Source organism: Semicossyphus pulcher, unplaced genomic scaffold, assembly GCF_022749685.1.
Source record: "Semicossyphus pulcher isolate SPU_LCO1_2020_fin unplaced genomic scaffold, fSemPul1.0.p SCAF_6, whole genome shotgun sequence".
In the NCBI taxonomy this organism is placed as follows: Eukaryota; Metazoa; Chordata; class Actinopteri; order Labriformes; family Labridae; genus Semicossyphus; species Semicossyphus pulcher.
Window position 1 is genome coordinate 4,113,935 of NW_027211737.1, and position 18,489 is coordinate 4,132,423.

General features: G+C 40.2%; 2 protein-coding genes across 3 annotated transcripts; both read left to right on the plus strand.

Annotated features, from left to right (window-relative positions):
• Window positions 1-482: 482 nt before the first annotated feature.
• nelfb (negative elongation factor complex member B) lies at window positions 483-10,373 on the plus strand. Of its 2 annotated transcripts, none has more exons than XM_069682319.1 (13): window positions 483-721; window positions 2,371-2,531; window positions 2,609-2,708; window positions 3,712-3,942; window positions 4,034-4,219; window positions 4,340-4,452; window positions 4,533-4,635; window positions 4,829-4,924; window positions 5,111-5,253; window positions 6,230-6,336; window positions 7,326-7,467; window positions 7,692-7,800; window positions 9,967-10,373. In XM_069682319.1, exons 1-13 carry the CDS (start codon window positions 620-622, stop codon window positions 10,123-10,125), a joined length of 1,752 nt encoding a protein of 583 aa, XP_069538420.1. In that variant the 5' UTR covers window positions 483-619; the 3' UTR covers window positions 10,126-10,373. The 2 variants fall into 2 exon arrangements, with proteins under 2 accessions (XP_069538420.1, XP_069538421.1); XM_069682320.1 differs by having other exon boundaries at window positions 9,962-10,076.
• Window positions 10,374-17,049: 6,676 nt separating this feature from the next.
• Window positions 17,050-18,048, plus strand: LOC138609679 (P2Y purinoceptor 4). The gene has a single exon (XM_069682322.1). It carries the CDS (start codon window positions 17,050-17,052, stop codon window positions 18,046-18,048), a length of 999 nt encoding a protein of 332 aa, XP_069538423.1.
• Window positions 18,049-18,489: the final 441 nt, after the last annotated feature.

Genomic DNA, 18,489 nt, shown 5'->3' on the forward strand with positions numbered 1-18,489 from the left:
TATATTATTGTTCCTCTGTGGTAGAACATGTATTGGTCACCAGTAAATGACTGTAGAAATGTCTCCCAGGGCTTTGGAGCCACCAAATAATGATTTTAAAAATTCTGTAGACTCCTGGTTGTGCTTATTATCACTTATAAACATATCTACAATTCACATTCATAAACTCTAGTACTCCTTATGAGACCAATTTCTAGTTTATTGATAAATTGTTTTAAGGGGAAGAATTTTATAGGCAGGCATACGGGAAAAAAATAATAATTTTTTTAGATTTTGTATTACGTCAGGCATTAAAAAAATAAAATAAAATAAATCAGAGATATTTTTTAATTTAAAAAAAAAGAAGAAAAAACACCCTTTCCTCGGATTTATTTTTTAAGATACCTGGCACTCTTCTGTTCCGTAACTCTGGCCCTAATACTCTTCCGTATTTGTCCGGAACCTTTCGTTCCTCTTGTTTCTGACCGAACACGGAACACCGGATATTTGCTTTGACAGGGAAAAGCAAAATGTGTTGGTGTGTTTTGTAGTAAGCGATTATCTTTTCAGCTACACCTAAAAGTGGTAGAATTATTTTTCACACCTAAATCTTTAAATTGATGATTAAAAAGAACAGAAAATGTTCGCGGGGCTTCCGGAGCTCGGAATATCTAACGGAGAGGACCTTAAAGAAACTCTCACCAACTGCACAGAGCCTCTGAAAGCCATCGATCAATTTCAGGTAAGGCTACAATGTTTGTTTGCTAACAACGTAGCAGCTTCTAATTCTTTAAAATACGTTTGGTATAAATGTTTAATACCAGCTTCTGCACCCAAGAGTGTTCCGAACTATGTAGCCTAAATTACCTTCAGGCATAATGTAACTCTGTACCATGTTAGCCGCCTCCCTTTGATGTTTGTCAACGTTATCTGGCTATTTTAAGTACTGCTCCAATGAAATAGAATATGAAAATATACAGCTTGTAGTCTATACAGCACATTTATTTGCAAACGGTATTGCATTGTGATTCTCCAAGCTAACATAATTTTTATTAAATAATGCAGCAATAATAATTGACCAAAGTAGTTACGCTAACAAAAGGAAACCCACGTCTAAGGTCCGCGAGATTCTCAGTGTGGATGTATTTATATATCGTCCGATGCAGACCAGAAGATGAAGAGGACAAGTAACTGACACTATGTGAGGCTTAATGCTAGGAGTTTGTTTTGTAAAGGAGGTATTGCTAACATTTTACAAGAAGGATGAAAGTCATAAACACAAGATTTGCTACACTTACTAATGGTCCATGGTCCAAAAAAGTTAATCTTGTCTTTACTTAACTTATTAATACTTTGATGATTTGCGGTGTAACCTTAACACCAAATACCTAATGCGTGATATTATGAATGACTATATGCAGGATGTAAATTCCTCACCGTTAACAAATTATTAAATCACTATGACTGTATGTGATTAGTTCAACAGTTGACTGTATGTGATTAGTTCAACAAAAATAATATCAGGTAAGGATTGCTTTTTGCAAGTTACTTCATATTTTCATTGATTTGTAATTAAATTAGCTGCATATCAGTTAAATCAGACTGTGACCTCTGTCTCCCTGAAAGCAAAATGGTAAATGGACTATACCTATATAGCTCTATTCTAGCCTTCCGACCACTGAAAGTGCTTTTACACTACATATCACATGCACCCATTCACACGCTGATGGCAAACGCCTAAGTTAATCTCCAATCAGATATTTATCACTTTCATACCCGGTGCCTATGCCACCGGGAGCAATTTGGGGTTCAGTGTCTTCCCCAAGGACCTTTTGACATGTGACTGTAGCAGTCAGGGATCGAATCCCCAACCTTCCGATTGAGAGACTTCCACTGACACAGCTGCACCTGTTTTAAAAGATATATGAAGCTTTGTTTTTAATCAAAATGTGTCAGGTGCAAAAAACTACAACGTTAAGCATAAATTCTGTTGGAAAAAAAAAAGATCCAGTTCACTTGATGCCAAATGTATGAAGTAAGCATGAATGAGCCATCCTTCGCTCATGATCTTTTAACTGTGAAGAAATAACCTAAAGTCATAGTATCGTGATCGTTTGTCAGAGGTAAGCAGCTGGAATTCATGTTTCATGCTGCATTAGTTCATGCATTAAATGATCATGAGTCATGCATTAGTCAACCATTACTTAATTATATGATTTGCACACTTATCTTTATCAGAATAGCCAACTCCAACTAGCTGTACATCAACAAGAAAATACAGAACTGCAGCCTGAATGATTCATTATTTAAACAGATATCTTGGGATATGTTTTGCTGTTTTACAGCTATTCTTTATTTATTCTGAGTCTTGGGTGTGTTATATGGCTGCAGATGGAAAATGGTATCCTGCTGCCGACCCTCCAGTCTGCTCTCCCCTTCCTCGATCTCCACGGGACGCCTCGGCTGGAGTTCCATCAGTCCGTCTTTGACGAGCTTCGAGACAAGCTGATGGAGCGAGTTGCCACCATCGCAGAGGGAAAGGATGAGGACAGGTTTGTCATCAGTTCTTTTTGAGTTAGATATATGTTTTCTGAAGGAACCAACTTTGATGCTATTCGTCTTTTTAAAGATACGGGAAGCTTGAAGAGCTGCTGGAGAAAAGTTTTCCTCTCGTCAAAATGCCGTCCATTCAGCCGGTGGTCATGCAGGTGCTCAAGCATCTACCCAAGGCAAGTGTTGTTAGGACTTGTCTTGTTAAGTGATAAGGGTGCATATTCTTAATTTGCAGCAGCTTTTGGAGGTTATCACAACAGAAATGACTAAATTAAAGACATGGTTTGACATTAACAAATTCAAATTCAATCATTAAATTTAAACAAAACAAAGTTTATGCTGTTTGGAAATTTGGGGCAACACCTACAAAAGCACTCTACAGCAATTATGCATGTTACACAAAAGAGCAATAAGGATAGTGAACGATGTGGGATACCGTGAACACACCAACACACTGTGTTCACATGTGTTGAAGTTTATTGATCTCATAGAATTTAACATGGCACCAATAACACCAATAACTTCCAAATAGTATTCAAAAGATGTTTTTCAACAGAGAGGGGGGTTACAACTTAAGGGGACAACTTAACCTAAAGAAACTCTGTGCTTGAGAGTAAGTGCATAACCATCTGTGGGGTGAATTTGTGGAAAGTTTGAACATTGAACTCAAGGTAAGCACAAACTTAATTCTGTTTTAAACGATTTTACAAAAAAGACATTTTCAGTAGGTATAGAGAAGAGGAAAGATTATCACAGCGTGTTAAATTGATTAATTTATTTGTTTATTGTTTCTGCTATGGAAACAGGGTGTATATTTGTGTTATAATAGATAAGGGGTAGGAAAAAACTTAATCCTACTCCTTTTTGAACATGTACTGTTTGCTTTATGTTGAATATGGATATTTTGTTTACACTTTTTTAAACCCTTTTCTTGTTTTTGTTTTTTTTTTTAATTTATTTTTCTCTACATTTATTTATTTATTTATGTTCGAAATCAATCAATCACTCAGTGAATGCACTGTGCAGAAACCCATCTTATCATAACCTGTAGAGAACGCATGGTGACTTTTTGCTAGCATGGATGAAATGTAAGGCCGATGCTCTGGGAGCCATAACTGTCTGTACCAAATTTCATGGGGCATAGAGCAAGTGATGTTTATCACCTGCTCCCTTCTGCAGGTACCGGAGAAGAAACTGAAGATGGTGATGGCTGACAAAGAGCTGTACAAGGTGTGTGCTGTGGAGGTGAAGAGGCAGATCTGGCAGGACAACCAGGCTCTGTTTGGGGATGAAGTCTCTCCCCTCCTGAAGCAGTACATCGTAGAGAAGGAAGCAGCTCTGTTTAGCAGTGACCTCTCCATCCTGCACAATTTCTTTAGTCCCTCTCCAAAAACACGACGCCAAGGCGAGGTGAGTCACAGTCATCACATTAGATGTCACTCAACAGAGAGTTTGAGGCCTGAGTCCCTGTGTGAGGTGATGACTTTGTCTGTGGTTTTAGGTGGTTCTAAAGCTGACACAGATGATTGGAAAGAACGTGAAGCTGTACGACATGGTGCTGCAGTTTTTGCGAACACTCTTCCTGCGAACACGAAATGTGCACTACTGCACGCTGAGAGCAGAGCTGCTGATGTCTCTCCACGACCTGGACATCAGTGAGATCTGCTCTGTAGACCCCTGTCATAAGGTGAGGACACAAACGGTGAAGGTGGATCAGTTTATCGTAGCATTAAGGAGACTGTGTTTCCTGTGTTCGAGCTTTGTGTTACATGTTTTTCTCTTGTATTTCTGTTGTGTGCTTTGACAGTTCACTTGGTGTTTAGACGCCTGCATCCGTGAGAAGTTTGTGGACGGCAAGCGAGCCAGAGAGCTGCAAGGTTTCCTGGATGGAGTGAAGAAAGGACAAGAGCAAGTCCTCGGGTAATTAAAAGTGAATGACTTGAGTTTATAAAAAAAGAGCTCTGCTAAATGGATTAAATTTAACTTACCATGCATTTCAGGGACCTCTCTATGATCCTGTGTGACCCGTTTGCATGTAACACCCTGGTCCTGAGCATCATGAGGAACCTGCAGGAGCTGCTGAGCCAGGATGGTTTACCCAGGGTGAGCAAACTGTGCACAGGGAGGCAGGAGGCATGATACACAAGTGACACAAGTACCCACATGATACAGATAATGTCTTCATATTCTGCTGATTGACAGCTGGTGGAGCTGGTGAGGCAATAAACCTAGCAAGTGGAGCATAGTTCCATCACACACTGTTGGAACCAAATGTTTTTTATGTGTTTGTGAGCAGGACAGTCCAGACCTGATGCTGCTGCTGAGGATGCTCTCACTGGGTCAGGGGGCGTGGGACATGATCGATAGTCAGGTCTTTAAAGAGCCTCGTTTGGTACGTACAGGATGTCACCTCAAATGCATCAGTCCATCTGTTCAAAAGGGTTTTAAATGTTTAAAAATGGAGTCATTAGATCTGCATCCTGCTCCAGTTAGAAGCCAGATGAAGGCCATCGCATTGAAACCTGTTTAAATAAATTAAATGTAAGTTGTTGAAGGTGTCCTGTGTGCCTGCTCTCAGGATCTGGAGGTGGTGACACGCTTCCTGCCCGCAATGATGTCAGTGGTTGTCGATGATCACACCTTCACTGTGGAGCAGAAGCTTCCCAGTGAGGAGAAGAGTTCTCAGTCGTACCCCACCAGCCTGCCGGACGCCTTCAACAGGTAAACTGCCCTGCAGGAGGAGGGAGGCTGGTATGAGATCACATGACTTCATAGAAAGTTGTTTTGTCAATACCAGTGTCTCTGAGCTTCCTCTGATAGAGTCGGGTTGGTTAGCAAGAAGGTAACCACAGACGCAGCCCCGGCGTCTTGTTCTCTTATTTCTCTTCAAGGAATATCCACGAGAGAAACAGTGATGCTTGTGTGTGATATAATGTATGTTCATTTATTATTCATTGGAGAACAACACGATCCGGACTCTCCCATGCTCTCTTAGACAGTCAAGGCTAGATGAAAGTTATGTTATATAATTTTTATGATATGATGTGCAAATGTTCCAGTGCCCAGTTAGTTATTGTTATGAGGAGAGTTGAACATTAACTTATACATTTTTGATTATAGTTTTTTTAGCCTATTTAATTCAATAATTTAAACATCTCGCGTTAAATATCCTCCGGAAGTCTAGAAGGGTAAAACATAACCAAACACAGGGCATACGTGTTGCTTGGATCACCATGGCAGGCCAGGACTTAGCCAGGAGCGTGATAGATTACTTTGTCCATCAGGAGCAGGACGATTGATGAGTTTATTGCCGGTGAGATATTGTTTGCCTCACTCTCCAGTTTCCACTCGACATCAACCGTCTTCTCTCTGATGAAGCACATTGTTCTTTATTTGTTGGAGTTAGATGTGATTGAATGCGTGTTGCTAACCTCACATCTTTAATGTGAACATGCTCATAACTAGAATGGACAATTATTTAAAACGGGCTCACATGAGATTACTTATCATAGCCTGACAGTGAGGCAGCCTAGACGTAGAGACATTAGTGGATTTAGCAAAAACTTCTTCAATAAAAAAAACACAACATGGAGTTTTAAGTCACTCTTCTTTATGTGTCTTATATTAGTGATGTTTGTCCTTCTCTGTGACGTCTCATATGAGAAGTATGAAGTATCGTGATTATGCTCCCCCTCAGGTACCTGCAGGAGAACAGGGTGGCCTGTGAGATGGGTCTTTACTACGTCCTCCACATTGCCAAACTGAGGAACAAGAATGCCTTACAGAGGTTACTACCCGCCCTCGGTGAGTATCAACATCACATGACTTTGGTGAGGATATAAGAAGCCTTAAACTTTTGTAACAAAGTTGAGTCTAGAATTAAATTCCATTGAGCAAACTTTTTGATGCGGTCGTTCTTTTGTAGACTTTGTTATCTTTTTTTCCTTCATTTTATTTTCCTGTTTGTTTTTTCAGTAAAATTTTCCGCTCTAGGAGTTAAAAGTACTGAAATATAAGAAATCACATGTAAACAGACTATAGAACTGAGCTCTGAGATTCATCACAAACTGTAAACCTCTCATACGTCACTGCTCTCTGTGTTCATTAGTTAACTGGTCATCACTATCCATGCGCAGAACTTTGCACTGGCATAGCTTCATCTACAAACCCATGCTTGGACTGTTGCCCATTTACTTATCCATTTACATCTCACATAAACAGTGCTGCTACAGCTTACACTCCCAGGGTTTCATCACTTCACCACCCCATCAGTCCGTACTGAATTTGGTAAAAAGGCCTTTTCCTACTCTGCCCCATCAACCTGGAACACACTACAGCAGAATTCAAAGCTGTCCAGCTAAATGCCCAGAGGGAATTTAAAATACTGTAAAAAAAATAAAACCTGTGGGAACTTGCTCATGTACCACGTAACATAAACTCTTCTGCATTCATCACTTTAAGGATTTTACTTTTGTTTTGTATCTCTGTATAGAATAACATCTGTAAAATATATCATTATTTTCTCAACACGTGCAGCATTTACAGAACATGATTTAAATACGGACAGCACAAACAAATACCAAGTTGTGAAATTGATAGTATGAAGTATGTTGAGCTCCCAGGGCCACCGTAGAATTGGTTAGAAGCTTTAGCCTTAGACATTTACACACAAGTGTCAGGTTTCAAGAACAATAACATCAGATGAATAAATAAAGCTTAATGCATACACACATTCTTGTCAAAATAAGAATTGTATCTGTGCTGCCCCCCCACCCCCCCAACCCCACCCACAGTGGAGACCTACAATGACATGGCCTTTGGAGACATCTTCCTGCACCTGCTGACTGGACACCTCACGCTGCTCTCTGACGAGTTCGGAGCTGAAGAGTTCTGCTCAGTCGTCTTTGATGGCTTCCTTCTGACTTCTTATTCCAGGTGAGCTGAATGTGCATGTCCGTAATCACTAAAGTCTACTTTATGTTCCTTTCTAATGTTTTTCATCAACATGAGACCCAAAGTGGACAAAGACAGACAAGAGTGTTCCCCAACAAAGAACAAAGCAGCCTGAGCTGGATTGTTAACATTTTTGTTCCTCCAGTGAACTCAGACATCGCCCCTCATGTGTCCTGACATTTTGTTTCTGTCTGAATGTTTCCCAGTAAAGAGAACGTACACAGACACACCCTCCGCATGTTGCTGCATCTACACCACAAAGTGCTGCCGTCCTTCATGGAGACCCTGCTGAAAACTCTCGAACCTCCAAAACAGGTTGGCTTCATGACTTCACTCTGCTTGTGCTTCAAACTGGAGCAGGGTTGTGACCCGTTGAGGTCGAGGAAATGGATTCATTTGTAATTGCCAATGCAGCTACCATCATGATTAAGTTAGAAAAATGCAAAGAGACACAACAAGTTGGTACGTGGTATAAAATGTGAATAAAAACAGAGTACAGTGATTTGCAAATCCTTTTCAACCTATATTAAATTCAATACAGCACAAAGATATTTAATGTTCAAACTTTATAGATTTTTTTGTAAATATACACACATTCTAAATGTAATGCCTGCAACACTTTCCACTCATTGTTGAAGTATTGAAAGGGGAATTTTTTCCCATTCTTGCTTGATGTTCATCTCAAGTTGCTCAACAGTGCGGGGTTTCCGTTGTTGTATTTTGCGCTTCATAATGAGCCACATATGTTCAATGGGAGACAGGTCTGGACTGCATGCAGGCCAGTCTAGTACCTGCACTCTTTTACTGTGAAGCCATGCTGCTGTAACTCGTGCAGAATGTGGCTCGGCGTTGTCTTACTGAAATAAGCAGGGACGTCGCTGAAGAAGACGTCGTCTGGATGGAAGCATATGTTGCTCCAAAACCTGTTTGTACCTCTCACTATTAATGCTGCCTTCACAGTTAAGCTATGCCATGGGGGCCCAGAGAAGTCGGCGGCGCTGGGTGTTGTTGATATACGGCTTTCGCTTTTGCAGCGACGTACTGTGTTAACTGACAATGGTGTTCTGAAGTGTTCCTGAGCCCACGTTGTAATATCCATTACAGAATGATGCCGGTTTTTAATGCAGTGTCACCTGAGGGGTCGAAGGTCACAGGCATTCAGTGTTGGGTTTCGGCCTTGCCCCTTACGTGCAGAGATTTCTCCGGATTCTCTGAATCTTTTGATGACATTATGGACTGTAGATGGTGAAATCTCTAAATTCCTTGCAATTGCACAGAGTGGAGAACCTCACGCCATTGTTGATTGTGAACGACTGAGCCTTTCAGGAGTGCTCCTTTTATACCCAATCATGGTACTATCACCTGTTACCAATTAACCTACTTACCTGTGGAATGTTTCAGGTGTGTTTTGAGCATTCCACAACTTTCCCCGTCTTTTCTTGCTCCTGCCAAACTTTTTTGGAACGTGTTGCAGGCGTCAAATTCAGAATGTGTGTATTTCCAAAAAATCTATAAAGTTCATCTGTTTGAACATTAAATATTTTTGTGCTGGATTCAGTTGAATATAGGTTGAAAGGGATTTGCAGATCACTGTATTCTGTTTTTATTCACATTTTACACAATGTGCCAACTTTTTGAGAATGGGGGGTTGTATATATAGAAATATGACCCCAAATCACAGAGAAGTCGATTTGCACAGGACTGATACTATGACATGACCTATTTGTTCGGCGAAACTTGGTAGTTAATTTGAGGAGGAATTTATACTTGAAAAATAATAGACGTCACAGATACACGTAGGATTAAGATAGCAAACGACTCATTTCACAGTACAAGAGGTCTGCAGGTGATACTATTCAAGTGCAAAACAGGCTTCAGTTCAAATTAAATGTTTGGAATTAAAGCTTATAACTTGTGTCTTTTAAAATAACTGTCTTAACTGTCAAAATTTGGGTGCAAATTCAGGAGGCTCGTCTCTCAAAACATAAAACAAATTTGCAGAAAGAGCAAGTTCAAGGCCTTCAGAGGAGTGATACATGATACATACATGACTGACAGCTGGGATGTTTTTTTTATCTTACCACACGCATAGCAGTTGTTATGTGATAGAAACTTTAGAAAAGAAACATGATGCAGAACTTTGACGTCATTTCAGGAGGATAATGTCAGTATTATATGTAAAAAAAAAACAGATTTTATCCTGTGTGAAGGACAAAAGTAAAATGTTTTGGCCCCACCCCTCAAAGAACTGGAAATAAGTCCAAATGCAGAATCTGTGCCACCAGCAAACCCCTATCAGCTGATCTGAGGGTGCGCCCAGGCTCATAGACTTAGTAAGTCAATAGTGTAACTAGTGGCCTGGTCATGTAGAGCTTTAAATGTTAGTTGTAAAATTTTGAAATCAAAACAGAAATGTCAGCATCAGGACTTTTATGCTTCATATGTACTGACTGTGTGTGATGCTGTTCCTGGTGAGCACAGAGCAGCGAGCCGGTGAAGGAGCTGTACACCCAGCTGACGGAGAAGCTGGAGGCCCAGAAGAAGAGCCCTCCACCCCCAGAGGAAGCTCCATCCCTGGATCTGGGACTGCATCCGGTGACCGTCCCCACCACCGCCTCCACCCCGACCACGCCTCTCTGAGACTGAATGTTCATGGAGCCACCAGCTGGCTCGGGAAGTTTCAATAAGACTGGACTTTTTTTTACTATTGTTTGTTTTATGATGTTGTGTTCTGGCAGTTTATTTTCTTTAGATGTTCGTCTCTGAGAGGATCTTCCAGCTCTGACTGTGTAGACCAGCGGCCAGCTAGCTTTCTTCAAGACTGCATAAACTTTGCATTCAGTAATTGCATTCAGATTGTTATGTTTGAGTTGTCAGTAGTTCCACAAACCTGTAAATAAATGCTTATTTAGAAAAAGTGGTATCATTGTGTTCCAGGAAAGTTGAAAAGAGGCAGTGCCACATCTAATGCAACACTGCAACACCTCTGTACTGATTCTGTCACATGACGTACACTGAAAAAAGTTTCTGTCGACCTCACGGAGTAGTCCCCCTGGCAGCCACACGTTCAGGCATTGTGAAACAGAAACAGTCACAGGGTCATCATACACAGAGCAACTTCTACACAGCCGGTAAGAGCTTTTTAAACACTTCTACACCAGCAGCCTGCCCATAGATGAGCTTATTAAACGGCTTTTTACCCACTTTTTCTTTAAGTAAAGGTACAGTGTGTAGATTTGTTTGCATACGTAAAATACTGTGAGATCTTAATAATACTATGGAGGAGTGTACAGAGGAAAACATATTTTAAAAGCTTTAACAATTGTGTTGCCATATATCCACAGCTACTCGGACTTGCACCCAAGTATAAGAGTATATTTGTGATCCATTTTAGTAGTAGTTATCAGTCTGAGAGAATGCAACTGTTTATATGTGGATAAGATCCACTTGCTCTACCTCTTTTTACCTGGATTTTCTGACAATTAAAAAGCAGGGAGAGCAGATTAAAGTCAAACGTTAATGAGCACTAATATAAGGTCATTCAAAGCTGAGTAGAATAAAGACGTCAGCAGGCTAAACTCCCCACAGTTATACTGTCCATTGTGAGGGAACACTTGAGCATGTGTGAAGCTAACAGGAAACCTCACTTAGGTTTACCGAGTACTTCTACTTCACACTAGTGTCTGCATTCATGCACAGAACGAGAACCAACAATGCATCCCATTCGTTAATCTCTCAGTTCCTCAACAATATCAGTTTCAAGTCTGTTTTTTTTTTTTTTAAATCCATCAATTTCACACATCACAGTCAGTTTACTTGTTCGGGTGAGAACGACTCGGCCTGTGAGCTTTGTGTGAGAAAACAACCCTTAATGATATCGTCAGTGTAATCTCACCTTCACCTTCAGAAACAGAAGGTCTGCAGGTGATAATGTTCCAGTGCAAATAGGGCTTTACTTATAATTAAATGTTGGAATTAAACAGTTATAAGCTCTATTCAAACCATTTGGAATTAAAATTCCATATTCAATTGACAGTATTTACCATCCTGTGTCAAACAAAGTGGTGATGTGATGATATAAGTCCTGTGTGGTTGCAAGGGTTTTTGTTTTCTCGGTGCCTTTTTCAGCCTCTTTCCCAGTCAGGATGGGGCTTCACTCGGAGGCTGGATTTTGTATTTGATTGTGATTAAGATAAGATAGACTTCATTGTTCATTGTTCAAATTTGCTTGTTACAACAGCTCAAATTGAAGGACAGGGTAAAATAAGTGATGGATAAAAAAAGGCAAGACAATAAAATACAACAATAATAATAATAATAATAATAATAATAACTTATACACTATGTACACCTTTCACTTAGTTAAATTTAGTTTAGTTTAGTTTAGTTTAGTTTGTTAGTGTATTTGACAGGGGCCATGCACAACATAACTGTTGGGCCAGAGTTAGCTATGCAGCTAATTTATATTTGTGGTCCTTGGGCAAAAAAACGTTATGGATGGTTAAGTTTTTGTCAAAAATACGTACGGTGTGTATGGTCTTGATATGGTTAATGATAAGTAAAGTGACCTATAGTATTGCAGAATAAATAACAATTGCACATGAGAAGTAATTGCACAGACAGAATTGCACGGATAATTATAGATATAATTGATTATCAATTTATGGTGATACATTTTTTTCTCCTCCTGTACTGCTATACTGGAAAATATGTGTAACTAAATAACACTAAAATACACTGATAATTAATTTAATGTAATGTTTATTTGTATAGGGACAGGTATGAAGTAAGTAAACCGATGCCACACATGACATCATTTATAGCCTTGGATAATTTGCTATGCCGGTCCCCATTTAGATCGACTGAATGATCTCTGACAGCAAAAAGATCATTTTGACCTAAAGTAGCTTTGGTGCAGAAACTGAACCAAACTGACACTTTGTAACTCACTCGTCACAGTTTGGTGAGTTAAAGGAAAAGATCGTGGTTTAGGCTAAAATAATACATGAATGTTGTTCCTCTGTTTTACCTTGAACACAGTTGTCTGCTGTGACGCCATCAAGTTGCTTTATAAGAAGGGTCAATGTGTCAAGTTTCAAATGTGTTATCTTGGGTATGCACTCAGCCGATGTCAAGTTAGGTCAACATTTTTACCCAATCAGACATTTCACCTGATGTTGATTGTCATGCCCCACCCTAAGGTGGTCCTATGGGGCTAACAGCTATCACATTCAAATACATGGGATTTATTAATGGACACTATACAATCAAATCATTAACTGAAGACCAACAAAATCAATCAACAAAACACAAAACTCCAGAAGCCTCTGCTCTGATGTCCATGCTGGTGTCTATCCCAAGGCTCATTATCAAGCACATTCACCTGCAGAGCTTAGACTACAGAAGGGGAAAAGGGACAAACAGAACAGGGAAACACACAGCCGTAATATGATACTAAAGTAACTCATGGTCCAAAATGTTACTTTGATTTTTGAGGAACATGAACAGGGTTGTGGGGGGTTTCTAAGTAACTGTGTTCTACACATCTAGCTTCTTAGAAACTAATGCAACATGATTACAGCTGAAGAGTCTGGTGTCAGTAGCTGGTTCTGACAAATCCAAAAACAGATGCTTCAATAGGGGCCACAGAGGCTTCATGAATGGTTTTAGGAGTATGTTAATTATGTGAATCAAACACTTTGGCCTTCACAGTAGATCTCAATTCAACTGAACACCTTTGAGCCATTTGCACAAACGTGTTAGACTGCACGCTACACTGAGAGCGTTTATCACCTTTTCATCTTTTACGCTGACTTTTTTATGCCTTAACAACCAGTGACAATAAACAATCCATTTGACTTTATTTCTATTGACGCTTTCACACAGGTAAGAGCAATTTACTTTACAGATGATTTACAAGCTCTTAATAAAATGATTAAGATGAGATACATTTTAAACGTGATCACATTAAAGTAGGTAAGTGAGGATTGTGGAGGAACACCTCACCTCAGACAGTTTAAGTTCATAAAAATCTGTAGGTAGATTTGTTAAAGAAATCATTGCAGACTTTAAAACCTGGTGATCTATATGATACTTATGCATTTTCAAAGTAAAAGTTTGATTGGTTTAACAGATGTTTAAATCTGGTTTGTCTAACAGAAGATGTACAATATCAGGAAATCTCACTTTGAGAAAGTGATGTTGAAGATGTAATGTGTGTGTATTTATAGACATATCAAGAACAAAAACGGCATCTCAGTTCCTTTGCAATACTGAGAACAGGAAGTAATGTTCAGTTCTAGTAGCAGAGAAGCTGTACACTCTCACCAGGGGGAAGTTATGGTGCAGATATTGGATTGACTTAAATGTAGCAGCACCTCTGTACAGAGAGAGAAATGTAAACCAGAGTCTAATTCCTTGTATGTGTTTGCATGCTTGGCCGCTAAAAGCCACTATTGAAATGCTAATTTACATCTGTGGAACCTGGGCAGGGCGGTCTAAAAAGCATACATTACAGTACAAACAATTAAAAACAACATTATCATCAACAAACATGTACCACATTAAAACGACCTACATTACAAAACATTACCGTCTCTCCAAGTGGGAGCACGGTTCCATACAAAGGTGTAAATCAGTGATTACATGACTGGCTTGCCTTGAGCCCTGTTTAAAGGCTTAATATGCGACTTTTATGTCCAGTAGATGTCGCACTTGAGCACCAGCATGAAACCAAAACGAACGCTCTGTTTGGCCACAACCTACAACCTGTTACCTCACCCGGCCTAATCTGCTAAAGTTAGCACACATTTAACATTTAAATAAACAGTGAGTTAGCTGTCGTCCCGAATGTTACTGTGTCCGTGTAAACAAAGAGCTGAGAACAACACACACAGAGGGAGTATCTGATACTACATAAAAAATACTAATGCAATCAAATCAGTTTTGTTGCTAATCTTTGACATATCCAAGACTCTAATCACCACCAAAGCCCCATCTCCCTTCTATTTATTATATGGAAAATAATTCACTTTTTGTGTTTTTTTAATAAATAATTAATCATTCAAATACTTAAACTCGCATTTAACCCTTGTGTGGTGTTCGGGTCTGTGGGACCCGTTTTCAATGTTTACCAAAAGAAAAATGATATGATTTATTATTATTTCAACCTCAGACTGCTTGGCTTTGGCTCATTTTCTGTGAAGAACATATAAATTAACACATTTTTAATGTCTTCACACTGTACACCCCCCCTACACATTTATATTACACATGTGGTGTCCGGGTCCACTGGACCCGAGGGTAGTGTGTGTGTGTGTGTGTGTGTGTGTGTGTTTTCCACTCCTACTATTCACATACAAGGTTGTAACATTGTTACATTTCATGCACTAAAGCCCGTCTGCTCCAGCATTCCCGCACATTCTATCCCACCTGCAAATTGGGGGCGGAACACAACAAATAAATAGCGTTGCCTGGGTGCCTCTGCATCACAGTCGATCAAGATGGCGAAAAGACTCTCTGCTCAGAGGGCTTAGAAATTATTTTCAAAGAGAGAGAAGCTGGGGAAGGTAATTTGAAGATCACATTTCTGTCAAATTCTGTCAAAATACATATGCAACACACACACACTTAGTAAAACTCTGCCAACCATGTGTTGTATAGGCCTGCATAAATAGACTTTGTGTTCAATGGGCTGATCTGTTGGTTAGAGTGTTGTGGATACTGTATCCTAAATTTACCTTGGCTCTATCCAGTATCTACCTGTCGATCGATCGATTGATTGATCGGCTGTGGCTCAGTGGTAGAGGCGTTCATCTCTCAATCAGAAGGTTGAGGTTCGATCCCACATGTCAAACTGTCCATGGGCAAGACACTGAACCCCAAATTGCTGCGGGTGGCAGAGCCATGGGGTATGATGTGCATAGATCTGATTGGAGATCGGCCCTGAGGCCTTTGCCATCAGTGTGTGAATGAGTGAATGTTATATGTAGTGTAAAAGCGCTCCGAGTGGGTGGAAGACTACAAAAAGCTGTGTAAGTACAGTTCACTTACTGTTTTAGATAGATAATTCAGATCTGTCTGTCTGTACAGTGAGGCTGGTGTTTTTCAGACATAAAGGTGTTCAATTTCTGAGCATTGTTTCAGTGGGATTTGTTCAAAATAAACATGTTTTTCTTCTTGAAATTGATTTTTCCATTTTGTTTTTACGTTTATTACAAAAAACGGATTGCATTATTATTTATAAATATGATCTAACAGAGGTAAATGCTCAATATTAACCAGATATGCTGTCTTCATTGCTTGCAATTGGGATAAAGTAAACCTCTGATAAGTATTTTATAAAAATTGTTATGGCTGTATTGATTTAAAAACCCAATAATGTGGTGGGTCCACCAGACCTGCAAACATTGGCTGAGTAACCAAAACATGAACACCACACAAGGGTTAAAGGGTTAAAATCCTGAAAATTATTGAATGTTTGGTAGTTTCGAACAGCTCTGAAGTTGTTTAAGTGATTCATGAAAAAAAAAGAAAAAGAAAGAAAAAAAAATATTGCTGTATGATGATTTTATAGCAGCTTTTTGTGCGTGTATATTTTTGCCACGAAGGTGTCCAGAGAGTAGTAAATTTGAGGAGGGCACAAGGGTTAAGGTTTTGTTTTAAACATAGTGAAGCTTGTGCAGAATCTGATATGGGAGGGAATAGAATTGCATCTCTGAAAATGCTGTCTGTGCCAAAGCAGTTTTCATAAACTTAGATGAATAGTCTCTTCTGTCTGATCCCGTGCATTGTTCCTGCAGAATGACTCCCATTGTTTAAGTGATGGAGCATGATCATGAATTAATTTGTACATCAGACACATGTCTGCAAAATAAAGAAAACTTTCAAAGGTCAACAAATTATACTTTTAAATTATACTTTTAAATGGCTCCTTGTTTTTTTTATCAAAAGTTTTTGTGTTTGTAAAGAGTGTTTTTGTGTTTGTAAAGAGTGTATAATGGTTTAAGCGTGGTCACTCCTGCCTGGGACCAGCTTGTGACACAGTAAAATAAATGTGAAAAAAATCATGAAGTGCATAAAGAGCTTAGCAGCGGCTAAAGGCAACTGATGTCTGATGTCTGTGGTGCACACGCAGGCTGTGCTGCTGCTCTGACCTGTTGCATGGACGCCAAAATGAAAAGCAAGAGTCTCTGCAACACACACGCTGCTCAGGTGTGCAGTGTGGACCAAGTGTAGGACTCATGTTTAATCTATAAAGGGATAAAGGGAGCTCAATAGAACTGTGGTGCACCTTTAAAGGTTGCTAAACTACCAAAGTCAAATCAAGAACCTCCTAAACTGTTTCAGGTTAAACCAATTAACTTGGTACGGTCCAATTGTATAAGCTCTGAGTGGTCTGAAGACCAGAAGAGCATATAAGTGCAGTCCATTTACCATTCCATTCATAGAACAATTTGGGAAGCAATTGTTAGAAAGTACTTTTAGCTGTGTCTTTTGTTATTTTAATGTATGATAGCGATAAACACAACTCTGTTTTTCCCCTCAGGTGTAGGAAACAAGAAGATGGAGTCTCTGATGGTTTCCTCTCAGCTTGGGAACAGCAGCAATGACTCTGGATCTTGCCTCCGGGAGAACCAGCACATGTCCATCCCTGTCCTCATGTGCGTGGTCTTCCTCCTGGGCTTCCTCCTCAACACCTTCAGCCTCTGGGTCTTCTGCTGTCGGACGCCCTGCTGGACCTCTGGCACCATACTACAGTTCCACCTGGCGATCAGCGACGCCATCGCCACCCCGGTCTCCCCGATGATGGTGGTGTACTTTGCAATGGGCAACAGCTGGCCTTTTGGTCGCTTCTTGTGTCAAGTCAAGATTGCCCTGCTTAGTTCTCATTTCTACGGCAGCACCATGTTCCTCACTCTCATCAGCATCCATCGGTACGCAGTTGTGGTGCGCCACAACCGAAGTTCCTACATGAAACAGAAAGAGTTTGTTGGGAAGCTGTGTGCAGGAGTGTGGTCTGTGCTTCTCATCCAGTCTCTCATCTACGCTTTCATGCTTCCTCCGAGTAAAGATGGCAGGAACAGTCAATGCCTCTCCATCCACCAGAAGAACCTGACAGACTCCTACTTTGTCATCAACTTCATCCTGTTCATCTTTGGGTTTCTGCTCCCTTTCCTTGTGTCGGCTGTTTGCTACGGCCGACTGGCAAACAGCTTAACTGGCCTGAACATCAGCACAGCTCAAGGCCTGAGAGTGAAGGAGAAATCTCAGAGGATGATCGGCGTGTGTCTGCTGATATTCGGGCTGTGCTTCCTGCCTCTGAACGTGATAAGAACTACAGCAGTGGTGCTAAAAAAGTACTTCCCAGGCCAATGCCATGTTCTCCTGCAGGTCGAGACGGCGTATTATGTATCCTGGATTTTAATAGGAGTGAACAGCTGCCTGGATCCGCTGTTGTACTGCTTTGGTTCACAACATTTTCGAGATGCAATACGATCTTTAAGGATTGTTCAGACAGAGCGATCAAACAGAAGTGACTCAGAAAATATGGCAAACCAATAACATTGAACACTTTATGGACTCAGTATACTGTATATGCTTTCTTTGACACCTGATTTCATACTCCTGCTGGTCTTCTTACAGCCCTTGCCGTGTATTCTAAAGAATGGTTTCATATTTTGGGAAGTACACTTTCTTGCTGATAATTAAAGGGAAAGACTGATACTGCTCTGATGTCTGTACAGTCAGTGTGAAACTACGTTCAGCTGCATGTTGGTGGAGCATAAAACTTGAAGCAGGTCGTCAAAGGTAAAGAAAATAACTTGCCACCAACACATCTAAAACCCACTAACTAAAACAGAAGAGGACATCTTGGCCCAGAAATCTGTGGATAAACGAGCCAAGACTTCCTCTTCTGTGCCCTGGTCATTGTTTACAGTCTGATCAGCAGCTTGAGATCCACAAATACTGTTACTGAGGCCATAAAGTTACATAAAGATGCAG

Bases quoted from the DNA above. Each gene is read 5' to 3' on its own strand.
- LOC138609679 (XM_069682322.1), top strand. From the start codon at position 17,050: ATGGAGTCTCTGATGGTTTCCTCTCAGCTTGGGAACAGCAGCAATGAC.
- nelfb (XM_069682319.1), top strand. From the start codon at position 620: ATGTTCGCGGGGCTTCCGGAGCTCGGAATATCTAACGGAGAGGACCTT. The intron at 722-2,370 runs GTAAGGCTACAA...ATATGGCTGCAG, and splicing joins AAGCCATCGATCAATTTCAG to ATGGAAAATGGTATCCTGCT. The intron at 2,532-2,608 runs GTTTGTCATCAG...GTCTTTTTAAAG, and splicing joins GAGGGAAAGGATGAGGACAG to ATACGGGAAGCTTGAAGAGC.